Genomic DNA, 24266 nt, shown 5'->3' on the forward strand with positions numbered 1-24266 from the left:
TTTCGAGCCGGTTCGAACGTTTTTTTACTGGTTCTTGTGCTGTCCGTTTTTCAGGCATAACCGGACCGTTCCACCCTCCGGTTCCCGGTCTGACCGGTCCGACCGGCCGGTCCGGTCCGGTTCTGACAACCTTGCTAAAAACAATTGAGAAGCCTGTTAGATAATATTATTATATTATTTAATGTTTCAAATTTTAATGTATATTACCTTCGCCTGTTAGATAATATTATTATATCATCTAATTTTGCAAAACGGTGTCAGCTGGAGAATGACACTAGGGGTCTCAAACAAAATAATATGACTATTCACGAGTTCTATTTGGCGATGAGTAATTTGTGGGATCAATTGGCTTTGATGGAATGACTGAACTGAAAGTTGTCAAAGTTTATAATATTCAAAGTGAAGAGCAACGTTTGGTTCAATTTCCGATGGCTCTACGTCGGGGTAGTCTACATCGTAATCCTCTTCCCAATGTTGATTCGGTTGTTAGTGAATTGTTGGCAGAAGAAATTAGACTCAAATCCAACTCCAATTCATTTTCAGATAAATGAATACTGTCTACTGCTCCAGTTGTTTTTGCTGCTCCATTTCACAAAGGAAAACCTTCGGGAAGAGTTGGTCTTAGTATTGATGAATGTGTTTTTTGTGAGGAGAAAGGTTAATGTCCCAAGAAGTTGAGAGCAAATTTCAAGAGTCCATCATGAGTCCATCATCCAATGTTGCTGCCGTTGATGCTCCTACCCAAGGTTTTAAATTGCGGTTGCGGTCGTGGATGCGGTTGCGGTTGCAAGTATTGCGATTGCGGCTAATGCGGACACTGCGATGCAATTGCGGCCGTTGCGACGTGAAATAATTTTTTATCCGCACAAACACAGAAAAAATACTATAATTATTGTAATTCCTTATATATCTTTTACTTATAATTCTATATAAATTTTAATTCATTTTTAAGTCATCGAGACATAAGAAGACAGAAACTCTAAAATGAAAGGACATAAAGGAAAAAATAAAGGTGAGATTCTCTGAATTTTTACGAAAAGGAATATTGGATTGAACCGTTGCGGCCGTTGCAGTCAAAACTCCGTTGTGTTGCGGTGAAATGCTGTTGCGTTGCGGTTGCGTTGCGGCATCACGTGTGATTTGAGTTCACACCGCAATTGCGGTCCGATGCGGTTGCAGTGCCTACCGCATCCGCAATATTGCGGCCGCATCAGGTGATGCGGTCCGCAATTTAAAACCTTGCTCCTACCATTGGTTCTGGTTCTAATCATATATTCTCATCTGAGACTACTCAAATATCTTATATTGCAGAGCAACTTCAAAAGCTTTTTGCCACTCAGTCACTTGTCATGTGTGCCATCATCTGTTAAAGGTTTGAACTCTTCTTGTGTGTCAGGTATATCTCCTTCCACACAGATTCTTGACTTTGGAGCATCACACCATATGTCATATGATGATAAATTATTTAATTTGTTTATTTGAATATTGCACCATCTATGTCGGTGATGACACTCCTATGTCATTAGTAGGCATTGGTTATGTCTCCACACCTAATATGTGTCATTTTCGATGTTTATTATATATTTCTAACCTCACTTTTTGCTTTTGTTAGTCAATTGTGTGATTTTCGTATATGTAGTAGTCAACACAGACAAACTTATTCTTCATTGTAAATGTATTTATGTGACTATTTTTTATTGATCGTTGAATAAATTATCCTACAATTTTTTTAAGACTAATGTAGAAAATTAAATATCATATCCATGCAAAATAATATTTCTTTCATATTTCCACAAAAGTACATATAAACATTGAAAATCCAAACATAAAAAAAACAATATCCACCCATCCTCTAAACTAAAGAGTTTCCTTAAGCCAGCCTTTCTTGTTAACACATTATTAATTATTAATGTACATTAATTGATCGAACTATTCTTATAGTAAAATACATATACAAAGTAATATAAAAAAAGAAAAATACATATACAAGTATACAACATGTAGTGAAAGCCAAAAAATAATACATATACAACAAGTAATCACAAATTAAAGTTCATATAAAAAATAAAAGTACTCATATAATTAAATTCAGTTTTATATACCATATAGTATCCTAATTTCTTCATTCTTTTTTTCTACCTCTCTATGTCAAGAGATGAAAAAGTTTTTTTCCCCACATGAATAAAGTTATTTGGGTTTTGAGACTCCACATCATTATTAAACTTTTCAACATGATCTTCTTTCTCTTTCTCTTTCTCTTCGATCCCCAAAGAAAAATACCTAACCTTAAAATCTCCATCATAGAATTTGGTCAAAACCAAATACAAAGAAACACCAAAAATAGTTACAATAATTATAAACCAACTAAAAAAAATATTAATAAGTGAAAGAGCACGATGAAGTGATTCATGATCATAACATCTCACAACTTTATGACCATCCTCAGGATTCAAAAAACAACCTTTGGAAACTAAACTTGGTGTCCAAAGCATGATCCCCATAAAACTATTCCATAAGCCTTGAGAAAATATACTTAATGATCTCACAAAACTAATTATGAAGCTTTTTTGAAAGATAATTCCCAAGAGGGTAGTTGAAAGAGAGACAAAGACAAGAATTTGGAAGTGAAGATGATATTGTCCTTCGGGTCCCGTGTGATCGGTTGAATGAAGATGGAAGAGAAGAAGTTCCTGAAAAAATGCTATGGAAGCTAGTAATTGTGTTAAGGAAGATTTTGCTTTGTTTTCGATTTTGTCGAGGATGATGGAGAAGACGGCATAGACGAAGAAAGTCATGGAGATCGAAGCGTGCTCGAAGTTATGGAGATGGTTTGAGGGAATTGTACCGTCTGGATCGAAGGGTTGGTGTCGGTCAGGAAGTATGAAAAGTTCCATTGAGATTGATGTTGTTGTGGCTACCATGATGATGTAAAGTTCAAGGTATTTGAATTTTGATGTTGGGAACCATGTTTGTGAAATGTAGGTATTTGGATTTTGAACATGGAGTTTGATGTTGTTGAAAAGGTGCCATAGTCCTATAATTAAGAAAGCAAAACCAGGAGCAACATGTCCAACAAGAGAACCCATATGAAGTGAATGAAAGATTTAAGGATGTTCTATAATATTAAAATAATGTTTTGGTTTTTTAGAAGAGGGAAATATTATGGGAGGGAAAAGAGGAGATGTTTGGATAGGTAAAGGGATGGGGGAGTCTTGAATTCCTACTTGGAAAACTTATATAACCATCCAAGTGGTTTAAATTTGAAGTCACTCTTCTTGTTTTTGTTTTTTTTTGGTAGTACACTCTTATTTCTAACCTTACACTTATCTTGATCCAAGGTCGGTTCAAGCGTAAGTCAATCCAAACAAGGATTTTAGGCTATTGAAAAAGAAAAAAAAATTACTACGAATTTTTTTTTATAAGTTTATTAGTTTATGATAGGAAAGACCTAAGAGAAAAACATAAAGGTTTATGAAAAAATAATTATAAAAATGAAACAACAACTTTACGGTTCTTTAAAAATTCAAACAACTATTTTTGGTTTCATTATGAAATTTGCTTTAGGACTTGTTTAATATTAGGTCTGGCCTATGTTGATCCAATACTAATTTGAGTTTCAAAAATTCTAACCTTACACTAATCTTGATAAAATACTAATTTGAGTTGTAAAAACAAAAGATAGTAACATTAATTGAGTTAAAAAACCAGAGTTTAAGTCCTGATGAAGACGAAAAAAATACTAATATTAACAATTAATTAGATTAGGCATTTGTATGCGGAGAGAATGCTCAAGAGATCAGCTGGAGGGAAGATATATGAACATAAATCCTAACTTAGTCAAGAAGTCTGCCCAACTATTTTTTTCTTGTAGATTTGTGACCTAATAGCTATTCGGACATGCCATCTTGTTGAAGAAGATCTTAGATGTCTAACAATATATGTAGTTAAATGATCATAAGTTAATTAAATATAATGTTTGAGAGAAATTTTTGTTTTGGTGGTGTAATGTTTGAGAGAATTATACTCTGACCAAAACAATTTTTGAAAAAAATTTCACTCACTATTTGACCGAATTTCAGATCATCATGTCCCATTTTTCTAAAAATCAGATTATTAAGTTAAAAAAACAAAACTAACAAAGATATACTCCCTCCGTCCCAAAATATAAGCAAAAGTTGGTTAACAAAAATGAATGTATTTGGTCCAAATTTTGAACCAAATATAGTATCAAATTTATTTAATTCATTTTTTCTTATATTTTGGGACAGATGGAGTATTAAATAATAGAACTAAACACAACAACAAACAAATTAAATTTTATTTGAGAAGATTTGATTCAACAAATAGTACTCATCCAAACTTGTGAGTTTTGAAATTAACAACTTTTTCCATGAATAGAGCAGTAGTAATCATAACGCAAGAGTGATAGCATGATCTAAAATCTCCAACATATACCGTACCGTGAGCTTCATTGACACGACATAAGAAGATTCATTCACTTCACTTTGTCCATTAGTTTTGCATGTGATCTCTCTAACTTTGGAACCATAAAGGTTACTTCATTTCTTGTACTTTTTAGCCATGTTTTGACTTTCTTGCCAATGTGTTTGTGTCTTGTCCCCTTCTATCATATATACCACGGTTATGATGATTCAATGCCATTCATCTTAAGTTTCCAAAATGAAAGCAACTTCTTGGTTTGATGGGTTAAGAAATCTAATTCCAATTAAACAAAGGCAGCGCTATAAAATGTGACTAAATTTTGAATAAACTATATAGTCTTTGACATTTTTGTAAGGCGTTTCTTTTTTTTTTTGAATTAATTCTTATATTTACATGATTTTTTTTTTTTTTATTTTTACTACCAGTATCCGATCCACTGGATCGTGGGTCAGTTCTAGCATAATTTACATAAGATTAACCCAAAAGTATGTGTAATATATATTCAAACCTCGAAGTATAGAAATACATAGAGTCGCTAGATTTAATTTAGTGGTGAAAAATTTAAATAGCATGAATAAAGTTATAATTGGTTCAAATTTTATTAGCTCTAATGTAAAGAAGAAAAAGAAAAAAAATCGAAACACATAACTTACTTTACAATATATAAAAACTATGTTTAGTTAAAAAATAACGTATCACGTATAAGCTAAGTGATAGTAGAAAGACACATACGACATTTGCAAAAGCGTACAGGTGAAATTATTAACTAAAAGTCCAAAACCATGTAGGGCTATGTTAAGTTTCCTACAAAGAGAAGGATCCAAAACAAAGCTGATGTATAAGTAGGACAACGGAATTAGAATAAAAATATCAAATTCATACACAATAAAGGTGTATACTCCGATATTTAATTTACAAAAATTATATTTAAAAAAAATTATATTTTAAATAAATTTTATCAATAATTATCGATATCCAACCATATAAATTGGATATTTAAAAATTTACCCAAAATAAAACAACCATGCCAAAGTAAAAACCCAAATAATAAATAAATTAAAGAAATTTTCACAAAAAGTACATTGAAAATCCAATATCATCCAACAAAAAACAAAACAATATTCATTTAATATCATAACTGACACCCAAACCAAATTACGCGATTTAGTGAGTCAGATACATATTCATATTAAAAAAAATGTCACGCAAAGCCTATAAACTAAAGTTTCCTGGAACCAACATTATTAATATACATGGACCCCACCATTCTTATAGTAAAATACATGTACACAATATACACCTGACCTCACACACCTAACCTAACAAGTAATCACAAATTAACTTAATAAAAAAAAAAAAAACAACATAAATTCAACTAATTTCTTCGTCACTCATAGTACTCCATATTACTTACTACCTCTCTATGTCAAGAGGTGAATAAGTTTTTTTTCCCACATGAATAAAGCTTTTTGGGTTGCCACCTAAGCTTCCCTTTTGAGATTCCACATCATCACTTATGTTCTCAACATCTTTTTCTTCCTCTTCAACTCCCAATGAGAAATATCGAACCTTAAAATCTCCTTCATAGTATTTGGTCAAAACCAAATACAAAGAAACACCAAAAACCGCCACAATAATTACAAACCAACTAAATAAAATATTAACAAGTGAAATAGCACGATGAAGTGATTCATGATTTGAACATCTCACAACTTTATGACCTTCTTCAAGATTCATAAAACAACCTTTGGAAATTAAACTTGGTGTCCAAAGCATAAATCCCATAACCATAAGCCATAAGCCTTGAAAAAATATACTTAAAGATCTCACAAAACTAATTATGAAATTTTTTTGCATGGTAATTCCTAAGAGAGTAGTTGAAAGTGAGACAAAGATAAGAATTTGTAAGAGAAGATGATATTGTCCTTCTGGTCCATTGTGATCAGCTGAATGAAGATGGAAAAGAAGAAGTTGCTGAAAAAATGCTATAGAAGCTAGTAATTGTGTCAAGGAATATTTTGCTTTGTTTTCAATTTTGTCGAGGATGATGGCGAAAACAGCGTAGACAAAGAAAGTCAAGGATATCGAAGCGTGTTCGAAGTTGTGAAGATGGTTTGAGGGTATTGTACCGTCGGTATCAAAGGGTTGGTGTCGAGCAGGACCGATGAAAAGTTCCATTGAGATTGATGCTATTGTGGCTACCATGATAAGATAAAGTTCAATATATTTGTATTTTGATGTTGGGAACCATGGTGGTGAAATGTAAGTGTTTGGATTTTTGACATGAAGTTTGATGTGGTTTAAAAGGTGCCATAGACCTAAAATTAAGAAAGCAAAACCAGGTGCAACATGTCCTACAAGAGTGCCCATATATGAAGAGAATGAAGATTTAAGGATGTTTTAATGTTAAAATAATTTTTTGGTTTTTTTTTTTTGGAAAGAATAATATTTTGGTTTTGGAAGGGAAATTAATTATGGGAGGGAAAGAGGAGAGGTTTGTATAGGGAAAGGGATGGGGAAGTCTTAATATTTAAAGAGGGAATAAATTTAAGGTGATGTGATTTAATTTGGGGTTGGGGTATGTCTAGAGGGTTCTATTAATTCAAGTCCAACATTAATTTGTGACCATAGGTTGGGGAATAAGTGTAATTTTCTTGTTCTATACATGTGACCAAATGACGAATGAGATGAGGTGTAGCTTCTTTCTGACTTTCTAGATGAATTAATTAATTTGAGAAGTGCATAGTATAATACCACACGCAGCCTAGCTTGTGCTTATCCCCTATTGTTGATTAATCAATATACTTCCTATCCAAGTATTGTTGTAAAAAAATAAAAATAATTTCAAGTTCCTTCAAAAAAAAAAATTCACGTATCAAAATATATCGCAAACCAATCTTATTTGGTCTAGTGATGATTGACGCTGAATTTAGTAGGACATATTGCTCCTGGTTATTTTACCACTCCTAAATAATGAAGAGTGATCATCAATGCTTTTTTTTCTTTTATGCATTTGTATTTTAATATACTTAAATTGTATCGTATCTTCAATTTCAAAAATTCTACATGCCCAAATATTTGTATCGTACCACACCTCAATTATACTACATATTTGGATTTCATAGCTAGTCATACACATAATGTGATATGTAATGTAATATAAAAAGCTAGATCTTAGTCGCGTAATCAGTATCCTTCACGCGTAAGTGTGGAGACTTTTAGATGTATTTTTTTCCCTTTAAATATACTCTTTATTAATACTATCAATTTATTTTGAAATATAAAAAATTAATAATAAATATATTTATACATAAAAAATAATTTAGTAATAATTGACAAATTTATTAATGCAACAATTTTTCATCTGTAATATTTTTCAAAGATTTCTATGATAGTGAACACCGTTGCAATAATCGTTCACCAAGCCTACATGGCTGAAGCTGACCAACTTTGGTTTTTCTTCATTTCTTGGTGTTGAATTTCCATCATGGTCAACAAATATCCTTGCTGAGTTTTTAATTAATTCTTATTGTTTGTTTTCATGACCTAAATCTGACTTCATTTTTGGTGGCTTTATAATTGTTACGAAATTAAATTTTATCATTTTTATTAAACATTAACCATTCTTTTATTATTTTTATCAATTAGAAACAGAAAATAAGAAATACTAAGGGTGTGTTTGGTAAGTCCAATAAGCTAACTTATAGCTTATTGGACTAGCTTATAAGCTTGTTTGAAAAAAATAAAAGTGTTTGGTAAAAAGTTTTTCTCACGAGCTTATAGCTTTTTCTTAGATGTTATTTCAAGTAGCGTTTGAACTTATAGCTTATAGTTTTTTATGGTTTTTTCTATTTTTAACCTTTAATTTAATTTTATTATTTTTTATAAAATAAAAAACTACTCACTAAAACAAAAACTACCCACTACATATAAATATCCTTTTATGTCTTTTTATATTTATCAATCATTTAAAAAGCTAATTTTACCAAACACTTTAATTTCAATCAGCTAGTTTTTCAACTATCAGCTATAAGCTAGTTTTTCAGCTATCAACTAGCTTATCAGTTATAAGCTAGTTTATAGCTTAATTTTACCAAAGAGAGCCTAACTTTCTATTCATTTACTTAAGTGAATGATAAAAATTTAAAGTTGTTTTTCTCTACAATCTCATAGAATTTATGTTTATTTATTTGTAACATAATGGAGTTTGAAATATTGGCACTTGTGAAGGGTTTGAAACATTTTAATAAACCTTAAAAAAAAATCAAATTTGGTAAATTTAAAGTAAAACACATAGATTCAGTTAATTTTAAAGATTAAATATGTTTGTAGTCTCTATATTTTGCAGACTTCTAAAAATAGTCCCTACATTTTTTTAATTATATTTTTAGTCCTCACGTTCTTGCTGTTTTCAAATTTGGTCCCTACTATAAAATTTTGATTGATTGGGAAGACAAAAAATGCCACATGCATGCCACATAGGCTCATTTAATACTTACTATCTGCGCGCTCATGTTATTAAATGAATATGTGTGACATATTTGTGACACTTTCTGTCTGTCCCCTCAACCAAAATTACACAGTAAGGACTAATGTCAGAAACAACAAAAATGTGGGGACTAAAAATATAATTTAAAAAATGTAAGGACTATTTTTAATGTTCGTCAAAATGTAGAAACTAAAAACATATTTAACCCTGATTTTAAAGTTTATGTGAGTGTAATTAATTTGCCAATAAATTAGTGAAGATCAATATGATAAGGGTGAATTAACAAGATAAATGTTTATTATCGATTATATATGTTTTTTTTATGATCAAAATATGAATTATAAAGAGTACAAGGTGTACTCAACCCTTACAATTCGATGAAACTCCATTATAAACTATGGAGACAAGCGAAGATTATGATTCTATGAAATATCGATTATGATTTTATGAAACTATGTGAAAAAATAAATTAAAGGACAAATATACTATAAATAAAAGATTAACATGTGCATAATTAGAGTAATCAGTCAATTTAGTCTCTAAATTATCGATTTCTCACCAACTTAGTCCATAAACAATTAAAACCAACTAAAGGTCCCTAAACTATTTTTCTTCTATCAATTTAGTCCTCTGTTATCTTTTTCGTTAATTGTTTTATAAAACCCTAAAACCCAATTATCCGTCCTTCTTTGACATGAAAAGGCAGAAACTTTACCGTCCTCGCTGCCAACACCGTGTTCGCCGCCAATCACTCTTCTCTCCAGAAATCTCTAGTTGCCGCTAAAATATGTACATTTTTCACTGTTAAAAAAGAGATAAAAGATATGTTTGTTACAAATAAGAGATAAAAGAGATAAAAAGATGGTTAATGCTACGATGGACTACCTTCACAAGTGGTCCACCGTGGACAAGTGATCTATTGAATATGAATTTTACGAAATTCCCTATTGGATTGAAAGTTTATATCGTATAGATCATTCATAAATTTTTTAAAATTTTTTGAAAATCATTTGATATGTTAATGTTATTGAGACCATCAAGATTTACGTTATTTAATAAACCGTTAATTTTGATGTGTCTCAATAACATATCAAATGATTTTCAATTTTTCTATGGATGATCTATATGATGTACATTTTCAATCCAACGGTGGATTTTGTAAAATTCGTATTCGTTATAATGTTATTCATGATTGGTCCATCATGGACCAGTTAATGCATCAAGTGGTTCATATTAGAATTTACCATAAAAAATATATGTTTGTTACAAATAAGATAAGATAAATATCTAATTTTATAGCCTTTAATATTACTTATTTAAAGGAATTGGATTCTATGTGATTAATCGGTGAAAGCATAAAATCCAAAAAAAAAAATAGAAACATGACAATGGCAATAATAATGAAGCAGAAGCAACAACGCATGATGGCGGAAGCAACAACGAAGTCATCACCAATAACGGTTCTCCCTGAGGAACTGATGATCGAAATTCTTTCTAGAGTTGAATCAAGCAATCCTATTCAATTTAGGTGTGTTTGCAAGTTATGGAAATCGCTGGTTCTTGATCCTCAATTCCTAAACAATTACCTTCTCAAATCGTTCATTGAACTCAACAATTTAGGTTCTCACTTCTAAGGCCGTCAAAGACTTCAGAGATAGCAGTGAAGTCTTTAACCTCGCCGTGTCTCAAGAAAGCGAAGAAGATGAAGAAAAACTAGAACTAGAACTAGAACAGAAGGAGGATGAAGAGGAACAATGGATGAAGAACGGAGTGGATTGGTTGGATAAGCTTTATAGGAATCTCAAAGTGAGATTTGAAACAATGAGAGATGATATACAAGCTTTGGAGGATAGAGTCAAGTGTCTCCGAAGCTTTATGCGGATTTATCTCAACTCACTAAATTCTTCATATTCTCAATTATGATTATCAAAGGTTTTTTTTTTTTTTATAGATTGACGAAGTAGTAGGGTTTGAATCTTGGTTATACGAATTATTTATGTAAAAAAATAGCATGTTATATGAGTCACAATCTACATACGAAGTATACATTAATTTACCGACGTGACATGTGAGTTATTATTTAGTATCTTGATTTGGTCAAAATTAATATGTTAATATTTTGGAAAATAGGCTAAAGTTATGGATTAAAAATGTTAGTATTACGAAAGTTGGAGAGTCAAAAATGAGCCAAAAGTTATAGACAATATACATTAGTTTTTTAATAAGTATAAAAAGTGAATTTTTATTTATACATGAGATCGGAAGAAATAGTTGCTTAGAAAATATTCATCAATACTCTCGGAAAACATTTAAAAAAATTGAAACATGAAAAGGCAAATAAAAAATTCGGAATTTTTTGTGGTAACCTTTTTATGGGAATTTGATTGAACTTTCTAAGAAACGCTAAAAAAATTATACTTCCATGATCCATCTTTTAGTTTATGCATTATAATCAAGTTTTAAAGTTGTAGAGTTTGTGAGTTTGCTTAACAATAGCATTATTAGTAACAAATTTGTGAGTTTCAGACCACGCCTAATTCCTCATTCCTAGTTATTGTTTAATTTTGCTACATTGATTTATTGCAGAAATAACAAATAAAAATTATGTTTACATTAAATAAGAAAACTAATTTTTATCATTTTAAAAATTTACTTTTACATCTTCCCACATAAAATTATACTTCAATTTATTATATTTTACTTTTTTTAATAAATGAAAATTTACTTAATAAAAAAAAGTCATGTTAACTACTGCTTCAAGGCACTAGTTAAGAAATTGAAAAGGCAAATTTTACATTGAAAACAAAATTATCATTTCCCTAATAAAAAAGAGAAATTGGAAGAGAAAAATGTTGAGGGTGTAAGGGAGGAGAACGTGTACTCAATTTCACAAAGAATAACGATTCATCATAGAGAGAAGGACGTTGCCCATACCATAGGTGTTGTATTTGTGTCTCAAAAGCTACATTCAAGTAACATTTCTCAAGTATCTATATCTATAACAATATATAAAAAAGATATGTGAGTTTTGGCTTGATTTTTATCTTACATAATTGTCCTTAACTTCCTCGAACCATCCCTCTTTTTCTTTTTTTGTTTTCTCAAAGTAACTACCTTTATCACTAAATCAGTTTTTCATAAAAAAGTCATTCATTCACTTTGACATTATCTCAATATATATATATATATATATATATATATATATATATATATATATATATATATATATATATATATATATATATATTGAGAATACATGAGGTTTGGTGTGAACTTTTTATAATACCAACAATACCCTTGATTTTTTTAGTAACAAAAAAAAATTTATTAACAAACTCACCATAACCTAAGACGCGTCTTTTTTTAGCACTAAAAATCTTTTATCAACAAACTGATCATAACATTAGGCATGTGTTTTTTTTTCTACTTTTTTTTTGTCAAATAACATAGTTGCAAGACTTGCATTTAAATGTGGAGAAACGTGACGTATGAGCTACCATTTGAGCTACCCAGCTACAATTATGAGACTAATTTTTCCATTTCTTTTTTATCGAGTAGCCTAATTGCTAAAAAATTCACCTTTAAATAAACAAATAGAATGTCCCAAATTCGAATACGGACCGTGCACATATAATTTTTCCACTTTTAATTTCCTTAATTTATGTCTCACGAGTGACGACAATAATTAAGATTTTCATAAAAGAAAAATATATAAATTTTTTCTTACAAAAACTAATAATAATAATAATGAACATCTTCATTTCATTTCTTTGTATTCCTTCATTTGTGTCATACAGTCATACAGCGCGACTGAAAAACAAAATCTGATGTGAAAAATAAATCCGCGAAACCCTAAAATTCCAAAAACAAAATCGAAACTTTAACAATGGCGATGATGACACGAAAACAACGCCGCATGATGGCGGAAGCAGCGGCGAACTCACCAAACACGGTTCTCCCTGAAGAACTCATGATCGAAATCCTTTCTCGAGTCGACTTGAACAATCCATTACAATTGAGATGCGTTTGCAAATGGTGGAAATCGCTTGTTGTTGATCCTCAATTCGTTGAGAATCATCTTCACAAATCTTTCACTGATATCTCCGATCTTGCTTCTAAGGCTATTGATCATATGAAATCTTTTGATTCAAATTATGTTTATCATCAAGAAGAAGAAAATGAAGATGATGATGATGATGATGATGATGATGATGATGAAGATGAAGAGGAAAATGATGAAGAAGAAACAGAGAAACGGTTGAGGATGAACAAGATTGCTCAATTGGATAATCTTTTGGTGATTGTTAGGTCTATTAAAGGGAATTTGGAAACTATGAAAGTTGATATGCAAGCTTTGAAGGATAGAATGAAATGTCTTCAAAGTTTTCTGCAGATTTATCTCAAGTCGGCAACAGCTTCTTCATCTTCATCTGCTTAGTTCTGATTATCAATGGTTTCGATTTTCTTTTTTCGCTTTTTAGAAATGTTGCAACTTATGGTTTATTAGATTATCTTATATGGTTGCTTCTGGAGCAATGTTGGAGTAAAAATTAGTGATTTTGATGCCAATGTCTGTGTTAAAAAATGGTTCTTACTCTGATGTAAATAAATGATTAGTCAATTGAATATGAACTTCTTCAGCACGGACACTTTTGATATTAGGCGTGTTCGACATGTATTGATGCCTGACACAGATATGTCATTACGATTACGTGCAGTTCAAAGTTTTACCGACGTGTTTGACATTGTCGTGTCTGTGTCTGTGCTTCTTAGATGTGAACAATTGAACAAGTATGGTTCTTTGAGCTATTAGCATTGTCTTGTTAGTTGTTACTAATGTGAGTTAAATTATTATTATTTTTTGATCAATTGGATTTTTAAATTACTATATGTTTTTGGCCTCTTTCTGGAGACTGAAATATTTTATAGAATTTTTTTTGGGAAAATATTATTATAAACATGTCAATGTTTTAAAAAATAGTTTGGTAAGTCATGTGCAGTTGTGGTGGAATTCAATCTTCCCTGCTGTTATGTTTATTTTATCAGTTTTTGTATGATTTGAGGTGTGTTTACTTCTTCAACTTCTATCTAAATTGTTTAGTTTTTAGGCTTAATTTCACTTTTATTTTGATTCATAACGTTAATTTCCCCCTTTTTGTCCTCTAAGTAGTGAGTATCCCAAACACTCAAATCCTAAAGATGGAGGCAAAAATTGCACAATCACGATACTTAAAATGCCAAACTTTGGAGAAAACTCATGAGAAGTTGTGGTTTATTGTTTAATGGGGGAAAATTAGGTGCCAAAGTTGTGCAATTTGAAATTGAGCAAAATTGTGTGTCAATTTATGTAGAGTTTGTCACAATTGTTTGTCACAATTGTTTGGCAACTAATTTCAGCATAAGCAAATGGAGCAGTTATTCTTCTGACTGTCCTAGATGTCCCAATTGTCATGAATCTTTGTCTCCACACATCCTTTTTGATTGTCACTTGTCTTGTTTGTAGGATTTCGATTCGTCTTTTGCGAAAACAACAAATGACTGAGCTCAGTCTCAACTCCTCTCAAACAACTACCGATTCTAAAATTTGGAAGAATATTTTCTTTGTTGCTTGTCATGAGTTGTGGACCTGGAGAAACAGTTGAATTCATGAAGAAAATTTACTAGGTACAAGGGATACCTCATCATTTATCATGAATAAAAGCGTTGCAAATTACTGAGGCACTAAAAAAATCATCTAAACTTTAAGCATGATCCCTGAATAATATGATGGGTGGCTGGACCAAATCTGAGTTGGATTGGATAATTGAATGTGGATGGATAGAGCTTCTAAAGAAAAAGTTTTTTCAATTTTATCCCCTTAGAGGTTAAATAACAAGTGTGTAAAAATGGAAAGTTCAGAAAAACATAGTTCCTTACTTAAAGTATGAACTCATATCACACTTTAACTAGCACATTTTAATTAGTTTTTGATCGATGTTATGTCACAACCGTTCCGGTGGCTAATCAAATTTGATGCACCACCAATGGTAGCTTCTGCAATAAAAAATACAAAAAACCATATCACCTGCATCATTTTTGCACTATAAATAGAAGTCTTGGCACTAGGCGATTGAAAAGCTTATTTTCCCTTTTTGCTTACTGTTCCTTTCTTTATTATCTCATTCTATATAAATTTTTGTCATGCTGTGCTGCTAGACTAATATTTGTTTTATTTCACAATGGTTTCATTCCCTGTGCGCTTTCGATAAAAAATATGTTATGCTCCAAAAGAAAATTATAGATTTGAAGTTTGAATATTTGTATGTAAACCTAGGTGAAAAAAATATACTGGACAAAATTGTTACCTTAAATTAAACATAGGTGAAAGACCAAAATGAGGTGAAAAAAAATATAAAGGACAAAATTGTTACCTTAAATTATGTTAAAGACCACGGGAGTAATTTTGCTTAAAATAACTTGTTAGCTAATTTATATTGTATGTTAAATTCAAATGGAATTTCAACTATACATGATGCAACTTCATAATACTATACTAATAGTATCATGTTGAGACTCGAGACACAACTCAATGTTTGAAGATAATGCTTATCGGTAGTGTTTCAGAAACATAGCTACTTCTCCAAGTCAAATGAGTTAAGATGCATTTTAATTCGGTTGTTCAAATGTACAAAATGATAAATTAGTTATTGAAAGGGAAGATCATTGGTCAATTTAATTTGTTCATCATCTATCATAGTTAAAAATGCTGATTTGGCACGTGTGTTTGACATGTTCACTCTCGCGTGTTTATTGCTATTTTGCGAAGAGTGGATACAAAAAACATGTCATACATTCGTGCCACATTAATAATATTGAACATGCCATACTCACATGGCCAAAAATAAACATCTTCAAATTATGATTTTATCAGTTGGAAATTGGAATCTATGCTCTCCACAATTGAGTTCTGTTTTGTTAACAAATGCTATTGATGTCACTAGATTAAGGTTTTAGCTGTATTTTCCCACTCAAAAAATACACAAGAAATCATGTGTTGAAACTTAGGTTAGGATGCAAAATCTTAGTTCTCATATGTGCTACTTGAAAAGGAAAAAAAAAAAACTTACAATTCAAACACTAAACAACTTGTTATACATGAAATTTAACTAATTTACATATCATGCTAAAATGTAAAAGTGCATAGTGAACTTTTCACATTTCGGTGTCGATGATGAGCTCAGCTGCAGCGCCCATTGTACCAACCCCACCAGCACCCAACAAAGCAAGAGCAAGCTCCTCCTCATTCAACTGTCTCAACCCATTGCTCAATCTTTTCAAGACATTTACATCAACTTCCAACACCCAGTTTGGTGTACAACCTACCATCAAACTCACAAAACCCGATACATAGGCACGCCAAGTAGCCGGATCACAGCCAAGTGATATCTTACCGTCAAGTGCACTTGCAAGAAACTCCAGGTGGGTCCCCAAAACTTTCGGACGACGCTTTGAAGCTGATGATGATGAATCGGCTCCCCAAGCGAAAGCGCCAGAAAGCACTGCGAAGTAAGCAAGTGCATATCCGCCGAGCATTGAAACCATTCCATTAGATTTTTCTTCTTCTTGGTCTGATCTGTGAACAGATATAAACCATGATGGCAATGTTTCGTTTATTAATAGTTGAACCAGTGTCAAGCCTCCTGATATCCACACTAACGAAGCTCCGAGGGCAGCTGCGAGCTTCACTCTTGTCATTGATGCAGCAAGAGAAACCTGTCCATATTTTATGCCAACGCCGTCTTTCGTTGGTTTCAACTTTTTCAATTGCTGCTTTGGCAGCCCGCCGCATACGATTTCTCTCACTGACTGCATCAAGATGGAAACAATTTCTTCAGTCAAGAAAACAATATCTCTTACTGACCGATAAGCACGTAAGTAGAGAATTCCCGGAGCAACAGGGCAAATCCCTCCAGATAAATTGGACTTAAATCCGTGGCCTAGAAGGGCTCCAACACCTCCACTGCATGAGATACGGGAGCTACTCATCCCAAGGGTAGCTGTGAAGCAGCTCTTAACAAGTTGAACTACTGCGTCACTGTTGTGGAGGAAGACAGTTCTAGATGCTGAGAAGATAAGGAAGTCACTCCAACGTTTCGCCTTTTGGGTCCACAAGGAAGCAACAATTGGCATGCAAGGCCATGGACACCCTGCAGCCAGGCCCTCTAATGTTTGGCCAGCTAACTGAAGAAATCTCTCTGATGATCTGTCAACTTTGTAGGTTATGGTGAGGCTTGTGAAGGCAGCCAAGGGCAACGGAAGTGTGGCTGGAGAGTTGTTGTCTCCTGTGAAAATAACGACCATTGGTTAGAATAGTAGACAACTTAATATTAATGTTGGAAACGAAAAGGAAGATGATGAAGCATCTTTCCTAAAAAGCAATTGAATTTAATACTCGAATCAGGTGGTGTAAAAGATGAAATGTAAATGTACATTGTGTTGTGTTCCAAAAATGCACTATAAGCCAGGATTTGAAAAAAGTTTTTAGAATTACCTGAAGTAAGACTAGGCACATCAACACCAGTTTCCGCCAAGATTTTCTTTATCTGTTCCTCTACATTCTGTAGATTTGCAGCAGGACTTGGCCAATCTGTTCCATTCATAAATGCTGGTTTCCAAACTCCTCGAGTTACTTCAGCAGAGAAGTAACTTATTATGGTTGCCAGAGATGCAGGAAGAAAATCAGCTATATCCTTAAGCCCTGGTATTAAGCAAAGCATCATGATTTTAGGTTCTCTTCAATAATTTAGAAATCATGAGTTCAACAAGCTGTTCAATGCGTTCCCTAAGATTCATCTGATCAAAATGTGCATACCTGTTGCCAACTCACGGGGAGACAGTCTTCCATGAGCACATGCCGTGAGAGCAGCATCAACTACAAAGGGAATGGCTTCAAGAATATCCCAAGCAGGCAACTTCGGTACGGTAGAGGCATCGTCATTTCCAGGCCCAGAAGAGCTACTGCTTCCGGATGCAATAGTTGTTTGGTTTCCTCTATTAATCTTTCTGAACATCATATTAAGAAGTCCCTCAACTATTTGATGAAAAGGTGTTCCGTGAACAAGACCTGATAGTGTTGAAGCTATACACGCTTGATGCTGCCGGTACCAAACTTTTAATTTTGGAAAGGAATCAACAAATACAGAATTTGGCGACGATAGACTTGCAATTTCTGAAAGTCTCCTTCTGTTACGATCTTTGCGGATGTTACCAGCAGACATTAAGTGGGAGTTTCGTACCATAAGCAAGTATTCCGGAGTTAATTGAGAACCAACAGTTGGCGTATCTCCAATTCCATGTTCAAGAGGAGGACAGTTAAATTTCCATAACTTCAAAAGAAGAATAAATACATTTGAAAACACGGCATGGGCTGATATCTCTTCCCCAGATGTAAGTTTCCATGAGATGTTAGGCATACATGACCCGAAAACTTCACAGATTGGCATCAATGAACATGCAAGCTGCGGAACCTGGTTGGAGTTTCAGGAAATGCATTAATACAAAGTTTAAAGAAAAAGTGTTTGTTGTATATATAAGAATCATATTGGAGAGAAAATAGAATTAAACTTACCAAGCCATGGAGTGAAAATACTTGTATACAATCGATAGATGCAATTCCAACAAAGAGTGCGTTAAGTATTAGAGCATAACTTATCAAATAGTTGTTTCCTTCCGTGTTCTCAACAGGCACTGGTGGAGACAATAACCTGAGAATGAAATGAACAGTATGCTCCTACAAAAAATAGAGATTTGAATTTTATTAGGATGGGATGGTAGTTCGGAAGAAAGATATTGTGGTCTACAGTTTGCACGACCGAGCAAGTTAGAGTTTTCTATGTGCTCTATTGTCTAACTTCATACCTGTATATTCCAGCCTCGAATTAGGGATGCCCCGCAAAGAATGGTAGCAGCATATATCTTTTCATCTTCTGATCCCGCAATTGCAATTTCAAAAATTTTCTCCAATTCTGCTAAGCTTCCATCAAATCCAGGAGCGTAAATTCAGTTGCTTTACCTTTTTGGTAAATTTACAAAAAAGAGCATCTCACATTCCTGGCTTCAGGAAAGAAAAAGAAACACTGAAGACCAGGCCACGGTATTTTAAAAGTAATTTAAAGTCTACCCGTTTGTTAGTCACCATTGTTATGGTATAAATTTAGTTTATCATGAATTGTTTGTGGTATTTAGTAAATTATCTCAGGTTTCGGTACATCAAATCACAACCATGAAATTGAAGTACATAAAATCTTCAATTCACTCATGTGATAATTAGCGTAGAAACCAATGTTGTCTACTGTGGATCGTGGATAATAGCGGTTTGTTCAAATTTCGCAACCCTACAGCGCTAAAGTGTCACTATAGCCGAAATTTCACAACACTTTGAACTAAATAGCGTATCTCAAAACAATAGCGGTTTGTCCAAATTTTTCTATGCTATGACTCTATAGCCACTATTTGACAACACTGGTAGAAACACATTAATGTAGAGTCGTTGAAACATTTGTAAGTGGCTTCTTTTATGGCCTGTTTAGGAAAGAATATAAAAATAAAAACTTCCAAAATATTTTTGATAAAAAGGTCATAGAATTGTGTCTAAATGGTAGGCCTACGTAGAAAGGAATACCTTTGCCTAAAATTGACACATTGCAGCTCACAAAAAAAAAATTGACACATTGCAAGTTCTTGAATGTACTCTCAAATAGGTATATGAATCAAATGACTGAACATGCAAAACTTTGACCATACCTTGTGGCGGGACTTGAAACCAGAGCATTCACCATCACTGAAGTAAGTGGGGATCCCTTCATAAATGATGACCAGCCAGGTACTTGAGTTGGCATACATTGAGGTATTTGATTGATGTGTCCGTTCACATAACCTGGCCATAAGTACGCAGATGTGTCGAGTAGATTTCGAGCAATACAAGCCTCAACTATCAGATGACGCATGTTTCCAGCTGAAAAAGAATAAACCATTTAGTTTTTATATATAGATGGTATTTTAAATATAGATGGCAAACTACAGACAACGAGGTTTTGGTGAAATTATTACAATTAAGTATTTCTAACCACTCAAATAGTTAATCAGGTCAAGTTGTTACACATTAACCACTCTTCGAATAAAAGCATTTCTACTTTTGTATAGACAACTCTTTCTTTAGCTTACAACGTTGAAATGAAGATGAAAAAAACCATATTACTTCTCCAACAAACGTAGTGGAAATCAGTTAAAAGGAGTATACTATCGAAAGGGTGAAATAGGCTTTTTCTTCTGTGCTCAAGGAAGCATCTTCATTTTTTCCAAATAAAAATGTATTCAGTGTATACTGTAGAAAGGTTTATTGTTGCAGAGTTTTCCTAATTCAAATTAGGTAATGCAGTAATCAGACCATGTTGCATTATAGAAAATTATAACCTTTCAAAACAATTTGAAAGCTGCGATCTCTGTGAACCTTCTGTGATTCAAACAGAATCAAAAACACAAGAGCAGACTCAAGTACAAACAAAACAACACATTCAAAGAATTATGATAAAGCAACATGCCTATTGCACAGCTTTTTACCGCAGTAAGATACATTATCATACACATATTTGGTTGTTACATTTCATGTCAATGTTGAAACAACGTGAGGCGTATTCCTTATCAAATTTGGATGAAAAACTCAATCGGAAAATGCTATATAACATCCTCAATAAGACATTTCTACAGTTGATAGAAGTCATTCATAGTAGCTGGAGATCTATATACAATTTTATGATTGATATAGAATGCAATATCACTTACAACAGTCAACTGGCATCTCCCCCATGGTGAGGCAGTCAAAATACGCACTCCCCATAGTGACGCCAGAAACAAATAGCATAGCTTTTGCAGCAGCCTGATTTGCAGCAGCAACAACCGATTGAGGTGGAGTGAGCAAGCTCTGATAATCACCCAATACCTGGAGACTTGAGACTAAATCATTACGACATTTTCCAGGAACTCTTTTCTCTTTGCAGTAATCTGTCCGGCCACTGCCATTTTCATTAATAGGCGTCTGTTCTTCCTCCTGCTCTTCAATAAGATTGGCAACAACGAGAGGTATGATACATAACAGCATGCATATGCGGGTATCAAGATGCGGCATAGGGCCCTCAATAGGATCTCTTTCCTATAAATATATTAATAGTTAATTTAAGCAAGCCACCGATGAAAATGTCTTAGCTACAAAGCATATCATAATGGATTGGATTACCATAAATAATTGATGAACAGTGTATGTTTAAATCCAAAACATTACAAGAAAACACATTAAGTTGCAGGGGAAGAGTTTTACCCTCTGGACAAGCCGAAGACTTGCAAACCAAAGACCTAAAAAAGTGTCATACCAAGAGGTGCCATTTATCGCTCGGAGGGTCTTTATCAAACCTAAACAAAAAAAAAAATATCACAAGAACCTAAGTTAAAAGGACAAATCTATAGTTTGGATTCCAATTTCCAATAGGTATTCCGGATTTCTGGTCTTACCACTGATTTCTTCAACAGCACTTGTGGCACTAACTTGATAGCCATCCATGGTGTCCTCCAGCACCAAATCAAGAGGAATCCAAAGAGCAGAATGACTTGCTCCATGACACAGTGATGCAGAAGAAGAAAGATATTCAAAAGCCATAACTTTACGGAACTTTTGCTGAGAATTTGTTTTGCATTCTTGAGTCAATACCATACAACAATCTGAAGTCAAATGCAGAAATGCCTCGGGACTTAGAGTTTTTGATTTTCTTAGTGCTAATGAATTTGATCCCAGCAACTGTAGCCGTTGAACAAAACTTCGCCAATGTGCAGGCCTGATAAAATGGAAATCAAAAAACGTGAATCTTATTTAAAATTGAATAGATATAAAATTCCAGAATGAACAGAGTTATACACATAGAGGATAAATATAAATATAAATATAAATATAAATATAAATATAAATATAAATATAAATATAAATATAAATATAAATATAAATATAAATAGTCCCCGTGAGCTTAGCTCAGTTGGTAGGGACATCGCACTATATGTGCAGGAGCCCGGGTTCGAACCCGGGACACTCCACTTATTCACCTTTAAGGTGGATTTTCTAGCCATCAGGCTACTTGACCAAAAAAAAAAAAAATATAAATATAAATATAAATATAAATATAAATATAAATATAAATATAAAAGATAACATGTACGTACAAATTTCGGCGAGCCAAACAAAGAATCCTTGAAGACATTTTATCCTGCAAAAACCGCCCAATCAACTCAACAGCCATTATGGTATTCGTGTTATGTAAATTCTGATTTTGTTCGGTCTTTTTATCACTATAATTGTCATGTTCATCCAATTCCATATCTTGATATAGCGTTGCCCATCTAGACTTTTTTTCCGGAGTAAATTCTAGCAAACCTTCATCGTCCAACAATGCATCAAGCAACTGCCAGACAATTGAAAAAATAAACTCAACCACCACAATGCCGGGCTCACTTTGTGACATGCCAAATATACTGGAAAGATGGAGAACACCGTCTACGGATTTCATGACCCTGTCCATTACATCACCAAAAGAGTTAACAAGGAACAAAAGCGCGTCACTAAGACACAGTAACTTATATATATCTCAACCATTAATGACTAGCATAAAGAAATAAGAAATAACAAAATTGACACCGACCAATAGAAGAGAGAAAAATTGACACCGAAGAATACAGTCATGAAAAAGGGTGTCAGATCAAATGTAATATTATCCTTAAAATTAGAAACTTAATTTAGCAACCACATTCAGTCATAGTAAAATGCATTGAAGAGAATCATGGTCTGTTTGGATTGACTTATTTGACATAAGCACTTACGAAACTGTACGGAAAAGTTTATGAAAACAGTTCATAAACTGTTTTCAGCTTATTTCCATAAGCTCTAAAGGATAGCTTATGAAAACTGCTCGACTTCATTTTTTTTTCTTTTGTTATAGAAATAATATATACATAAGCACTTAAATGATAAGCGCTTAATTAAGTTATTTATCCAAACAGGACCAAAATCATTTGATGACCATCAAGTACTAAACAGATTTCAACAATCAATCATAAATGTAGTAGAGAACATCACAAAAAATTTCAAACAACCATTAAGATTTAAACAAGTTCTTATCTTTATAAATTACAAAAAATTAAACCTTACTTTTGATAATCTGGCCTATTAATCTGAGATTTAAGTTCAAAAGCATGTCTTTTGATTAGTTCCAAATACAACCTATAAGCTGCAGGTTGAACATGTCTACATGGAATAACCCTGCAAAAAAACAAAAAACAATATATAAATTTAATAATAATAAAAAATATAAAAAAAAAAAACACCATAGAGAAAATAAGAATTTAGATAATGAATCAAAATTTAGCAAATAAGAAGAAACCTGAGAGAAAGAAGAGAAAGAAGAAGCATAGGAGGAACAATATTAAGAATTAATGCTTTATCTAGAAACTTCCAAAGAATAGGGACATTGTTATTCCAACAAATGTAAGAAACCAAAAACTCAGCAAGTTGTGAAGAAGGAAGAGATTCTCCTGATGAGTTTAAATTGGAATACATCTGAATGGCCCAAACAAGAGGATCACTACCCTTTTGTTGTGCCTCTTTTGTAACATCTTCCATTGACTTTCGTTTAGAAATCTCCATGACAAGGTTGTTGTTTGTTGCAGAGGATTCAACACAACAAGAACAAGAAGAAGAAGAACAAGAACAACATGTGTATGTGTGAATGTCTTTGTCACCGCTTTGCCCCTTGTTTTGTGTGAATGAATAATGCAGGATTTCTGTTATGGTTTAAGATTTTGTTATTTAAGAAGTCAAACACTTTGGAGGGTAATTTTGGAAATTTATTTATGTTATCCATTTTTTATTTATTTATTGATTAGAGCTATCCATTTTTCATAAACAAACAAAAAAAACTATCAAAAATTCATTAATATCTATGTTTTTTAGACCATGTACCTATTAGGTACTTATATAAGTACTTATTAGGTACTACTATTAAAGCAAAATTCATTGAGTATCTAGGTACTGCTTCTCAAATAAGTACTTTATCTCCTCATTATAATATATTTTTGTGGGACCTACTTATAAAGATGTAGTATTATTGATGAGATATATAGTTATTAGTGAGACCTATTTAGAACTTTTTAAGAGGTGCTGGGTTGGAGAGATTGAGTACTTATTAGGTACTATTATTAAAAAATAATAAATAAGTGATGTGTACACGTGAGACTCAATTAAGTACTCAAATTTGGAGAG

The 24266-nt window shown here is 32.7% G+C and overlaps 5 protein-coding genes across 5 annotated transcripts; 2 read left to right on the forward strand and 3 right to left on the reverse strand.

The window, feature by feature from the left end:
• Positions 1–1896: 1896 nt before the first annotated feature.
• Positions 1897–3220, reverse strand: LOC123900096 (transmembrane protein 45A-like). Its single transcript, XM_045951413.1, has one exon. It carries the CDS (start codon positions 3084–3086, stop codon positions 2136–2138), a length of 951 nt encoding a protein of 316 aa, XP_045807369.1. The 5' UTR covers positions 3087–3220; the 3' UTR covers positions 1897–2135.
• A 2319-nt stretch (positions 3221–5539) lies between these two features.
• LOC123897894 (transmembrane protein 45A-like) lies at positions 5540–7007 on the reverse strand. Its single transcript, XM_045948711.1, has one exon. It carries the CDS (start codon positions 6811–6813, stop codon positions 5857–5859), a length of 957 nt encoding a protein of 318 aa, XP_045804667.1. The 5' UTR covers positions 6814–7007; the 3' UTR covers positions 5540–5856.
• A 3313-nt stretch (positions 7008–10320) lies between these two features.
• Positions 10321–10855, forward strand: LOC123896315. The gene is made up of 2 exons (XM_045946722.1): positions 10321–10488; positions 10553–10855. The coding sequence occupies exons 1-2, from the start codon at positions 10321–10323 to the stop codon at positions 10853–10855; spliced, it is 471 nt and encodes a 156-aa protein (XP_045802678.1).
• Positions 10856–12693: 1838 nt separating this feature from the next.
• LOC123897951 (neurogenic differentiation factor 1-like) lies at positions 12694–13579 on the forward strand. Its single transcript, XM_045948785.1, has one exon. The coding sequence runs from the start codon at positions 12819–12821 to the stop codon at positions 13368–13370; it is 552 nt and encodes a 183-aa protein (XP_045804741.1). The 5' UTR covers positions 12694–12818; the 3' UTR covers positions 13371–13579.
• Positions 13580–15842: 2263 nt separating this feature from the next.
• On the reverse strand, positions 15843–23953 carry LOC123899463 (mediator of RNA polymerase II transcription subunit 33A). Its single transcript, XM_045950597.1, has 12 exons — positions 23389–23953; positions 23157–23267; positions 22175–22522; positions 21476–21795; positions 21285–21376; positions 20753–21119; positions 19715–19925; positions 18830–18944; positions 18540–18701; positions 17784–18438; positions 17463–17669; positions 15843–17253 (listed from the first exon to the last, which is right to left on the reverse strand). Exons 1-12 carry the CDS (start codon positions 23649–23651, stop codon positions 16124–16126), a joined length of 3981 nt encoding a protein of 1326 aa, XP_045806553.1. The 5' UTR covers positions 23652–23953; the 3' UTR covers positions 15843–16123.
• Positions 23954–24266: the final 313 nt, after the last annotated feature.

The sequence above is a fragment of the Trifolium pratense genome, linkage group LG7 (genome assembly GCF_020283565.1).
Source record: "Trifolium pratense cultivar HEN17-A07 linkage group LG7, ARS_RC_1.1, whole genome shotgun sequence".
In the NCBI taxonomy this organism is placed as follows: domain Eukaryota; kingdom Viridiplantae; phylum Streptophyta; class Magnoliopsida; order Fabales; family Fabaceae; genus Trifolium; species Trifolium pratense.

What these genes read in the sequence shown, in the direction of transcription:
- LOC123900096 (XM_045951413.1), bottom strand. Translation starts at nt 3,086, where the DNA reads ATGGGTTCTCTTGTTGGACATGTTGCTCCTGGTTTTGCTTTCTTAATT.
- LOC123897894 (XM_045948711.1), bottom strand. Translation starts at nt 6,813, where the DNA reads ATGGGCACTCTTGTAGGACATGTTGCACCTGGTTTTGCTTTCTTAATT.
- LOC123896315 (XM_045946722.1), top strand. Translation starts at nt 10,321, where the DNA reads ATGGCAATAATAATGAAGCAGAAGCAACAACGCATGATGGCGGAAGCA. An exon ending in GCAAGTTATGGAAATCGCTG is followed by an intron (nt 10,489 to 10,552) that starts GTTCTTGATCCT and finishes TCAACAATTTAG; the next exon opens with GTTCTCACTTCTAAGGCCGT.
- LOC123897951 (XM_045948785.1), top strand. Translation starts at nt 12,819, where the DNA reads ATGGCGATGATGACACGAAAACAACGCCGCATGATGGCGGAAGCAGCG.
- LOC123899463 (XM_045950597.1), bottom strand. Translation starts at nt 23,651, where the DNA reads ATGGAGATTTCTAAACGAAAGTCAATGGAAGATGTTACAAAAGAGGCA. An exon ending in CTTTCTCTTCTTTCTCTCAG is followed by an intron (nt 23,268 to 23,388) that starts GTTTCTTCTTAT and finishes GTTTTTTTGCAG; the next exon opens with GGTTATTCCATGTAGACATG. An exon ending in AATAGGCCAGATTATCAAAA is followed by an intron (nt 22,523 to 23,156) that starts GTAAGGTTTAAT and finishes TGTAATGGACAG; the next exon opens with GGTCATGAAATCCGTAGACG.